At 41.1% G+C, this 12,042-nt stretch overlaps 1 protein-coding gene across 1 annotated transcript in view; it reads right to left on the bottom strand.

Annotated features, from left to right (window-relative positions):
- LOC134529073 (Krueppel-like factor 4) overlaps positions 1-10,882 on the bottom strand; it is a 155,029-nt gene extending 144,147 nt beyond the window's left edge. The window contains exon 1 of the mRNA XM_063362782.1: positions 10,637-10,882. Within this exon, the coding sequence (XP_063218852.1) occupies positions 10,637-10,708 (72 nt within the window). The 5' untranslated portion in view covers positions 10,709-10,882. The remainder of the gene's footprint in view (positions 1-10,636) is intronic.
- Positions 10,883-12,042: the final 1,160 nt, after the last annotated feature.

Below are 12,042 nucleotides of genomic sequence, written 5' to 3'. Positions count from 1 at the left end.
TGGAAAAATAGGTGTTCACGGACAAAAATATGTTGGACTCCTTTAGTATGTTCACTATCGAACCCGTTCGAACTTGCAAACCTTCTGAATATTATCTCAAACTTTTGTTCAAAACCAATTTTATCATGGTTTCCCACCTTGTCGAGGACAGTGAAATGATTATCTGAGTATAAAGTCAATTGATACAGGAGTCTAGAAACCTTTTCACGAGAAAACTTAAGAACTGTTTCATGCTATAGAGAAGCTACCAGTGCAATTTTTTTTACGTAAGACAGGAGAAAATTGTATGTATTAGCATGTCATTTATACATTCGACACAATAATAACTTTTTATAGGTGGGTTACAAGATTTAAGAAATCATAAATAAGACTGCAGGTTTTTGAATAGTAAATTTTCTCTCACTCATTTTGGCAAGTATTTGACAACCAGGAAATATTTCATAAACGTAACCGTTTTACAGGCGAAATGTGACAGGAAATTGTCAGACAGACGACAAGACATTTTTCCGTATCTGTTGACACTGTGAAATCTGTTCCTCATATAACTTACACGTGTACAAAATTGGCGTTGCAATAATGACAAATTTTTTATATTTGTTTCATAAAAATTTTGAGCTGACAGGAAAATTTCGACAAATATGTCACTTATTAACTTATACATACTATTCTACGAAGTACGCGTTTGACACTGCTTGTTAACATATTTAAGCATTTTTATATATTGAATGACAATAATTGATAAGTAGGGCCAATGATTTTTGCCAAAAATATTTCTACACAAGCTGTGTGTTAAAACGCTGTAGCATCATCTGTGTTTCCTGATTGGTTGAGTTTATTTGTGGTGCATTCACTTTCGGTTCACGAATCACAGCAATTCTGTGCTGAAGCAAACGAGTTCTGAATGGCCTGGTCAAATAAGACGATGACTTCGTTTGGAAACGGCACCCAATCAAAAAGCAGAAATTACTTACGCATGAATACCGTATTGCAGTCTAGTAAACGAACAGATTGTTTCGCGAAAAATTACTGCCCCTAGTGATGGACAACCATTACTGACCCTAGTGATAGGCAACCCTTACTGCCTCTAGTGATATGCAACCATTCCTGCCCCTAGTGATATGCGACCATTAATCTGCCCCTAGAGATAGGCAACCATTACTGCCCCTAGTGATAGGCAACCATTACTGCCCCTAGTGATACGCAACCATTACTGCCCCTAGTGATAGGCAACCATTACTCTGCCCCTAGTGATAGGCAACCATTACTCTGCCTCTAGTGATAGGTAACAATTACTGCCCCTAGTGATAGGCAACCAATACTCTGCCCCTAGTGATAGGCAACCATTACTGCCCCTTGTGATGGGTAGAGACCCGTGAAATTCGCGGGTTCAATGACCTCCAGGATAGACTCCAATATCCTCTATACACTCGGGCAAATGCCAACTGTTCATTGGCTGCTGACTTGTTAGTCGTCTCGACTGGGTGGCCTGTGATTCGACACTTCTATGAGTGAGGGTCTCTAATTGGCCCTCAGTCCTCCAGATTAACAGTGAACCAATTACATAAGCAACACTAAGGTATAATTATTTGAATTTTAGCATAACACGAAATGAACCCGCGAATTTCACGGGTCTCTAGTGATGGGTAACTATAACTGCCCCTAGTGATACGCAAGCTATACTGCCCTCATTGATACGCAACCATTCATACATAATCAGTTTTTGTTATATGTAGATACATGCAAAATTCGCGGATTTTTTCGCGATAGGCTAGCATCAAAACAACAATACCTTCTTACCGCTTCTGCGATTGGCCCACATTTTATCCGGGAAACTGTGAGCCAATGGGAAACACTAAACCAAGAAAGTGCCGAATTACGGACAGCCTAGTTGAGACGTCTCACGCGTCAGTAGCCAATAAAAAGGTGACATTTCCGCGAGTATTTAAAGGACTGTGGAGTCTATCCTAGAGGTCAATAAATCCGCGAATTTTTCAGGTCTCTAGTTATATGTGTATCCTTCCTAGAAGGTACGGGTCTAAATTCCACCTACAAACTTCGGCTGCAGGGTCATCAAAACAAAATAATTTGAAAACCTCCATACGACTTATGGTTAGGGGCAGGCATATTTCGCGAAAAGATTCCGAGACCAGCTGAAAGTCAAAACAATGCAGCACTCTGTGTTCCGTGATTGGGTGAGTTTCTTTCAGGTACATGTCGATTGTAACAACACCAATCACAGTGATTCAGTGCAGAAGTAAACGCGTCCAGAGTGGCTCGGTAAAACAAGACCACGACTTCTCTCATAGATGGTCGCCAATCACAAGGAAGAAACCGCTGGTGCGGGTACGCCTTGTTGCAATCTAATAAGTGTTCAGATCTTTTCGCGAAATATGCCTGCCCCTACTTATGGTCTAAAGTGCTTCCCAAGGCTAATATAGCTCTTTGAAGTCGGGGCTGAAAAAAACATTTAATGTAAATAATAGAGAAAGTACTTAAAATGGAAGACTGGGCGTCTGGATTGTGTCTGAATGATTTTGCTTGCTGTATAAAAATTATATCATTTAAGAATTGGTAGTAACCCGTTTATTTTAAGCATAATTTTTGTGGCGTGTTACTGCCACCAAATATTCAATGAAATAACTTCGCTGCAGCGACGAAAATCTCGGTGGTTTTAGAACTTCATTCGTAGGGGCAGGCATTTTCGCGAAAACATCTGAACACTTATTAGACTGCAACAAGGTATGACCGCACCTGTGGTTTCTTCCTTGTGATTGGCGAACGTCGGCGAGAGAAGTCGTTGCATTTTTTTTGACGGAGCCACACAGGACGCGTTTACTTCCACACTGAATCACTGTAATTGGTGTTATTACGATCAATATGTAGCTGGGAGAAACACGCCCAATCACGAAACACAGACGATGCTATAGTGTTTTAACTGTCATCTAGTCTCGAAATCTTTTCGGGAAATCTGCATGGCCTTATTCATTCGATGTGATCGGCCTCTCTACTGCTGACTGGTTGTCCCTGGCCCTCGGTCGTGGAGGGGAGTGTCCGAACAATCGTGAACCAATCAGCAAAACAATGCTAAGGTAAACATGTTTGCAATCTCCCTTGCGACATTTAGAATTCGCGAAATTTCCGGGGTCTCTTACTATGGTCCAGCCACTTCAGAACGCAGAAACTCACATATGTTTGCAGGAAAAGCTGGTGGTATAATATTTATACCTAAGGGCATGCAGATTTCGCGGAAAGATTTCGAGACTAGAGGAAAGTTAAAACACTGTTTACCGTCTGTGTTTCGTGATTGGGTGAGTTTCTTCCAGGTACATATCGATTGTAACAACACCAACCACAGTGATTCAGTGCGGAAGTAAACGCGTTCTGAGTGGCTCGGTCGGATAAGGCGACGACTTCTTTCGCAGGCGGCCGCCAATCACAAGGACGAAACCATAGGTGCGGGTATACCTTGTTGCAGTCTAATAAGTGTTCAGATCTTTTCGCGAAAAATGCCTGCCCTTATTTATACAACAGAAAGGTAGGTTCTATCGGCGACCTGTAAGCTCAACTGAACTTTGCTTGTAGAGCTAATTTCATTTGTTGAGTTTGTAGTGCCCTTGAAAAATAATTCGTTTTCACTGTAGATTTATTAGAGTGTATAAGTGGCAGCAACTTGTTTCCAAGAAATCACTCGGTAAAGTTACATTTGACAGTTTGGACTAATTTTCTCAAATTTCCTGTCTCGCGTGTACCTGCGTATAGCGTAAAAACAATTTTGCGCTATATGTTTATTTACACAATATTTACAGAAGTACAGTGGTTCATGAACTGTATGAGAAAAAATCAAATTTATAAAAAGTACGTTTTCTGGCTGATTAAATTGTGTGTTATTCCTTCACTGTTAACAAATTTCACCTTCAGTTAAGGTAAAACGTTATCTAGGGATCTTCGTAAACTTTCAGACGTATTCGTAAATTTACGGGGACTTATTTAACTTACTATCAACGTGAACTTTCAGGGATCAACATACAGTATCAACATTACCTTCAACAACACCTTAAGTCTACAATAAACACTCATCTGCCTTCCACATGCATGTTTACACAGTTTACTACGAAACATTAACTCAGAATACAGAGTCTGTAACAACAAAGTATCCTTTGTTTGTTTGAGTATCCTTCTTCGTGGAAATACTGAAATTTCACTGTAATTTATAACGGTGTGACACTGAGCAGAAAAATAGTTGACCAAAAAAACTTTCCCAATTGCAAAGTTCTCACACACAAATATTCACTAAATACAATAATTTTTTTAAAAAGTATTAATAACAAGAAATAAATAATATTCTTATTCTTTACAGAATTATAACCACAACTATGGTAAAGATTTGCCGTGTTTGCTGTGTTTCCTACGAATAATATACGACAAAACTCTTCACAAGCATTTCGAAGTTTTTATTTGTTCTCGTCTGCAAGAATCATTCAAAGAACACAAGAATTTCATTAAGATACTCAGGCGTGCTGTCAATGAACGCATGCTCTTGCAAGAAGAAATAATCTACTTCCACTTAACTCTGCAACAATGAATACAGAAGTGTTTCCTTAGTAATATGCCGTATTGTGCACGCGGCCAAAGTGAACAGTTTGTTTAGTTAAGACCGTAGAATAATATTTTGCTCGTTCTTGTGTGGTGGCCTTACAAACGCTTGCATAGTCAAATTCAAGTACTACACATGAGTATACAATCAGTACCTGCAAAGAAACTCTGTAGAAGCGGTGTGTCTGACTAGACAACAAATTAGCACAGTTCATAAGGTTGATTAATTAAAGTCGTGTGCGAATTCGCCGGAAGTACGAATACTTACATGTGTTTGTCCCCGGAAGTGACATCACTAAGTGCAAGCGAATTGGAAGTAATTCTGCGGTTGTGAAAGTAAACAAATATTTGAACTTTCGCGTTCTTCCATGTCAACAAACGTGCAAAATTAGCGGTTTCGATGGCCTTCAGGATAGACTGCACATACCCCTGCATACTCGGGCAAATAACGCAAGTTCATTGGCTGCCGACTTGTAAGTAGCTGGTTTGTCTGTGATTCGAGCCTTCTTTGGTTGAGGGTTTAGTTGAGATTCGTCCAGATGAACAGTAAGCCAATAGAAAAATTATCTAAGAGGTATATGTGTTTGAATTCTAGCCTATCACCGAATGAATCCGCGAATTTTGCAGGTCTCTAGTTATAAGTATAGACCCGGAAATTTCACGGATTCATCTGGCCTTACAGTAGAATTCAAAGTCATAAGTGTGCTCACATAGTATTTTTTTGTTTTTTCTTGCTTATTACCACTACTTGATTCGCGCTACTTCTATCCTAGTTGGACATCGTTGGCTCCCGATCGTAGAGGGGCGTGTCCAAAAAACTGCGGTCCAATCATGAACACAGTGCGAGAGTGTGAAGGTCTGCATTCCAACGTGCAACTTAATGAATGCGCGAAATTTCTCTATCTCTAGCTATGATTTTGAAAGGAGGTTTGTAGGTTATATTTAATTGAAATCTTTAGCCATTTAAAGATTATAAAATTATTTTTTTAAATATTTTACCTGTAATAATATATATTTTATGATAATATTAATATTTTATCAGTAGGGGCAGGCATTTTTCGTGAAAAAACCTGAACGTCTACTAGACTGCAACAAGGTATATCCGCACCAGAGGGTTCTTCCTTGTGATTGGCGGCCGTCTGCGAGAGAAGTCGCCGCCTTGTTTTACCGAGCCACTCAGGACGCGTTTGATTCCGCACTGACTTCATGTTATTGGTGTTGTAACAATCGACATGTATCTGAAAGAAACCCACCCAATCACGGAACACAGACGGTGCTACAGTGTTGTGACTTTTAGCTGGTCTCGGAATATTTTCGCGAAGTATGCATGCCCCTATTTATCAGGTTTATGAGAAATGATTTAAATAAAAAAAAACTTATACCGACCGTAACATACGAAACAAAGATAGAATATTAAGTTTCTTGCTATAAATTAATGTTTTAGTAAATGAATGTAAAAATTTAGTTTCGTAAGTACCACGTATTTTTCGCAAATAGATTTCCAGACCATCAGTGTGTGGAAATTGTTGTTTTGTGGTTACCTGGGTTTTATTTCAATTGCATGTATAATGTCAGCACATCAATCACAGCCATCCAATAAGGAAGCAAACACGTCCTGAATGGCCCGGCGGAACAGGGCAATGGCTTCTCTTGCAGACGGCCGCCAATCACAAGGAAACAATCTCTAGCTTAAGCATACCTTACTGCAGTCTGACGACTTTTTATCGTGAAAAATACATGTGCTTAACAACTATCACATTAAATATTTTCTGGGAATAAATTTATCTATTGAAAAATATATAGGCTTATATATGTAGGGGCATGCAAATTTCGCGAAAAGATTCCGAGACCAGCTGAATGTCAAAACAATGTAGCACCATCTGTGTTCCGTGATTGGGTGAGTTTATTTTAGGTACATGTCTATTGTTACAACACCAATCACTAGAGACCTGTAAAATGCACGATTTCAAATCCCTAAAGGATAGACTCCATGATCCTCTATGCACTCGTGCAAATTACATCTGGTGATTGGTTACCGACTCGTAACACTTGTTGACTGGAATGATCGTGATTCGCTAATTCTTCTTTTAAAGATTTTTCATTAGCCTAGAGTCCTTCAGATAAACTGTGGCCCAATCACTGAAGCAAAATAATGTCAAAAGTATTTGGACTCTATCCTATCGCTAGAGACCCGTAAATTTCGCGGGTTCAATGACCTCCAGGATAGACTCCAATATCCTCTACACACTCGGGCAAATGCCAACTGTTCATTGGCTGCTGACTTGTGAGTCGTCTCGACTGGGTGGCCTGTGATTCGACACTTCCATGAGTGAGGGTCTCTAATTGGCCCTCAGTCCTCCAGATTAACAGTGAACCAATGACAGAAGCAGCTCTAAGGTATAATTATTTAGATTTCAGCATAACACGAAATGAACCCGCGAATTTTACGGGTCTAAAAATTATCACTGCCAAGGCTTAGTTTCACACACAATGTTGATTTATTACGTTTTCTCTACATTACTATAAATATTCTCTAAATATAAATATTTCTCTAATTATAACGCTGTACCTCTATTGCATTAGTTGTTCCGTCACAATTATTTTCAATGATTTTTTACTAACTGTAATAAAACGGATATAAAACGTCACGCAAACGTTTGTTATCAACATCATTTTAGCAACTCATAAAATTAATAAGAATTATGTTTTTCCAAAACCGTAGAAATCTGAGTATTTATTAGGGCTTTGGAAAATACTAAGTTTTTTTCATGATGTACTAAAAATAAAGCTTTCGAAGACGAAGAATACATATGAAAGGATAATCCAAAACTGTAAACAACATTATTTCATGCTTTCAGTGCATTCTAGGACTAACATAAAAATTTGTCTTCAAATTCATTAAAAAACATTTAGTAATAAATTATTCGGTAACAAAAACATTTTATAAACTGTTAAATAACAATATATTATGAATTGATTTAAAATCATGTCTGAAAACACCAAACATTATAAATAAAATAATTTAGTACACTTCGCCCTTAAGAATTTAACGTTGTTTCGTATCAATCCACCGCAATCATGACAGTCTGTCTGTTAGGAATGGCCGAATGGGATATTTAGTCTTCGATATCCAACCCTATATAGCTCTTAGTTTAAAATCTGTAAAGTTTAGGAATCCAACAATACATTTCATGTTGAGAAGTAACTGCCGAAGAAACCTCACATGTCTCGCAGTCAATTAACGGAACATCACATTTTTTTAAAGCGTTTTATGCTTACGTAGCCAATGTATGGGGGCAGGCATTTTTCGCTAAATAACTGGAACGTCTACTAGACTTCAACAAGGTATACCCTCACCAGCGGTTTCTTGTGATTGGCGGCCATCTGCGAGAGAAGTCGTCGCCTTGTTTCACCGAGCCACTCGGGACTAGTTTGATTCCGCACTGACTTCATGTGATTGGTGTTGTAACAATTGACATGTACCTGAAAGAAACCCACCCAATCACGGAACACAGACGGTGCTACATTGTTTTGACTTTCAGCTGGTCTCGGAATCATTTTCGCCAAACATGCTTGCCCCTAGGAATGTATTAGTAGAGGCATGCATATTTCGCGAAAAGATTCCGAGACTAGCTGGCTGTCAAAACAATGTAGCACCATCTGTGTTCCGTGATTGGGTGTGTTTATTTCAGTTACATGCCGATTGTGACAACACCAATCACATTAAGGCAGTGCGGAATCAAACGCGTCCTGAGTGGCTCGGTGAAACAAGGCGACGACTTCTCTCGCAGACGGCCGCCAATCACAAGGAAGAAACCGCTGGTGCGGGTATACCTTGTTGCAGTCTAGTAGACGTTCAGGTTTTTTTTCCGCGAAAAATGCCTGCCCCTAGAGAAATAAGACTGCAAACATGTAAACATTAGCGTTTCTTTGACTATTGGACTAAAAATTATTTCGAATCTATCCTGTACGACTGGGGGCTAGATTTCTCCCAGCCAGCTGTAGAGAGACCGGATCAAGTCGACCAATCTATAGAAGGTAAGGTTTCGCAGTGAGAAATCAGCCAATAGAAAAGTTAATGTGGGCATAGTATATGTCGGGCGGTAAATTTTAGCCGGAAGCTAAATGAATGCGCGAAATTTCCAAGTTCCCACGTATAAAACTATACATTTTTACAATACGTATATTGCGTTAATGGTTGCATATATGCATTAGTGGCTTAAAAATCTTTATTCGTATCTGAAACATGGTGCCATTTCGTATCGGAATTTCTGATGTAGGTACGGGTAGACGTTTTGTTGATAAACGTGTATGACCATTAATTCACATGGACAGTATGCGGTAATAAGTGAAATTGAACACACTTAATAATGTCGAAAATCTACTAAACAGTCGATAAAGATTAATATTTTAATTAACTTGCTGAATTTATGTAAATCTTGTTCCGCTCGACCTTGTGGAACTCGCTGAGTGCCCATTGGTCAAACGGCTTTTTTTTTTTTTTTTTTAGAAACGTTTCCAAGAATTACACCCAAGCCGTATGTGAAACTTTAAAAAATGAAATAACAGATACTAGCGACAGTATTTGAAAACCGTTATTAGCTATGGCCTTGACAGATAATTGTGTACGTATTTCAACGCCAAGAATGGGATAACTTCAGAAACCAGTTTATGTGCACAATGGAATCTGGGAAACGTAAAAAATATCGGTTATTTTAGAACACAATTGCGCATGTATAAATTATCTAAATTTTAAAAAAAGGAAGATCAAGTAAAATCTTTATTGAAATTATCATTCACAGGTAGAGTTTATTCATAATTGTAAACCAGGCGCACTTAACGTAACTCTTCATAGTTAAATTTTCAACGTATTCTTTCCGACTTAATATCACCGTCAAATGCCAAACATCATTAAAATACTCGTATTAATATTTGCGAACGAAATTTAAATGCGATAAAAAAATGCAACAACTACATTAATTCTTCAATAGCTTATGTATTAACAATCGTGAGTAATATTTAGCGCTAAAAATTTCATTTTTCTGGTCATTTTATACCAAAAGCAAACCACATTTAGTGGAAAAAGAAGCGTGACATAAGAAAAAATAAATAAAATTAATAAAAACGCGTGACATTTCATGTAATATAAATATAACCAAATTTAATTATAAAATGATATTTTTCTTATTGCATAAGTATCCTGTGGTGTTACAGGAAGATAGAGTCGGGTCAAATATTTAAGGTTATCAGGAGATGTCCAAATAGATTGTAGACCTTCTACAAGAACATAAACCTGATTTTATATATTTTCAGTAGTTTTATTTAAAATATCATATTAATATAATATAAATATGTCAGTTGGAAATATTATTTAATTTTTGACGTGACAACGTCTAATAAATCGATGAACGCCGGCTGCAGGCACGAAAAAGTGTCCCGTTACGCACATTGTCCCGTTACGCACATTGTCCCGTTACGCTGTGCCCCGTTACGCTCATTGTACGCTTGCGCCGCATCTATCTCTCTTCCACTCGATTTGAACAACCATCGATTTGACTTTTTCGAGGGACATTAAACTTGTAACACTCCCATTCGTTTCCTACTTTACCTATCATCGTCCTATCCTTAACAGAATAACACAGATTGGAAGAAGTTAAATAGCAAACATGTATAAAAGTTAGAGTTAAAATAATCTCTTCGTTAAAGTAATAAACGTATTTGAATTAATGAGTGCAAATAAAAGTAAATTAATCAATTATTTTTGTAGATTTCATTTCACCTCTTTCTTTGCATCCATACAAAATAGTGATAATTCAATAAAAATGATTCAATTTTATTCATAAAAGTGTGCAATAATTTCATCAATGTTTTGTTATGACGTTGTCACGTTAAACTATCGTCCGTAAACCGACTTTACAGACAGCTATTTTTTTTTTTGTTATTTTTGCCACTCCCGAAAAAAAATAAACATATTTTCCTACCACCCGGTGTTGGACACGCGACAGAGCCAACAGTGGCAGAAGGGGCAGCAGGAATCACTCACCTCGGGGAACATCTCCGAGGACTCGGGACAGCCCCTGAGCACCGAACACAGCACCGAACTCGCCAGCGACATGGTGCAGCGCGCGCTGGCAGGCCGGCGCGACGCCCTAGCTCCCCGCAGCACGTGTAGACGCCGGGCGCCGCGACGCTCGACGCAGCCCAGGGCGCACGCGCGCAGCTACTTCCCTCGGCCTGTGCGCACTGCCGGGCTGCGGCTCTGCACAATCCGCCGGCTGCTCTCATTGGACTACTTCTTTCCGATACCTGTGCTGGCCGGTCCCCCTCCTGGGCACTCCCCTCCCCCCTCCACACCTCATTGAACCAGCCGTCGTGCGTCTGTTGCCACAGCGCATGGTCTGCACGCCCACACGTCCTGCGTGCCTGCACTCCTCGTCCAGCAGTGGACCACCAACCACAGCACGCTCATTGCTAGGCAGCGTGGTCTGCACGCCCACACGTCCTGCGTGCCTGTAATCCTCGTCCAGCAGTGGACCGCCAGCCAGAGCACGCTCATTGCTAGGCAGCGTGGTCTGCACGCCCACACGTACTGCGTGCCTGTAATCCTCGTCCAGCAGTGGACCGCCAGCCAGAGCACGCTCATTGCTAGGGAGCGTGGTCTGCACGCCCACACGTCCTGCGTGCCTGTAATCCTCGTCCAGCAGTGGACCGCCAGCCAGAGCACGCTCATTGCTAGGCAGCGTGGTCTGCACGCCCACACGTACTGCGTGCCTGTAATCCTCGTCCAGCAGTGGACCGCCAGCCAGAGCACGCTCATTGCTAGGCAGCGTGGTCTGCACGCCCACACGTACTGCGTGCCTGTAATCCTCGTCCAGCAGTGGACCGCCAGCCAGAGCACGCTCATTGCTAGGGAGCGTGGTCTGCACGCCCACACGTCCTGCGTGCCTGTAATCCTCGTCCAGCAGTGGACCGCCAGCCAGAGCACGCTCATTGCTAGGCAGCGTGGTCTGCACGCCCACACGTACTGCGTGCCTGTAATCCTCGTCCAGCAGTGGACCGCCAGCCAGAGCACGCTCATTGCTAGGGAGCGTGGTCTGCACGCCCACACGTCCTGCGTGCCTGTAATCCTCGTCCAGCAGTGGACCGCCAGCCAGAGCACGCTCATTGCTAGGCAGCGTGGTCTGCACGCCCACACGTCCTGCGTGCCTGTAATCCTCGTCCAGCAGTGGACCGCCAGCCAGAGCACGCTCATTGCTAGGCAGCGTGGTCTGCACGCCCACACGTCCTGCGTGTCTGTAATCATCGTCCAGCAGTGGACCGCCAGCCAGAGCACGCTCATTGCTAGGCAGCGTGGTCTGCACGCCCACACGTACTGCGTGCCTGTAATCCTCGTCCAGCAGTGGACCGCCAGCCACAGCACGCTCATTGCTAGGCAGCGTGGTCTGCACG

The sequence above is a fragment of the Bacillus rossius genome, chromosome 2, assembly GCF_032445375.1.
Source record: "Bacillus rossius redtenbacheri isolate Brsri chromosome 2, Brsri_v3, whole genome shotgun sequence".
Lineage (NCBI taxonomy): Eukaryota > Metazoa > Arthropoda > Insecta > Phasmatodea > Bacillidae > Bacillus > Bacillus rossius.
This window is presented reverse-complemented; position numbering and strand designations above follow the sequence as displayed.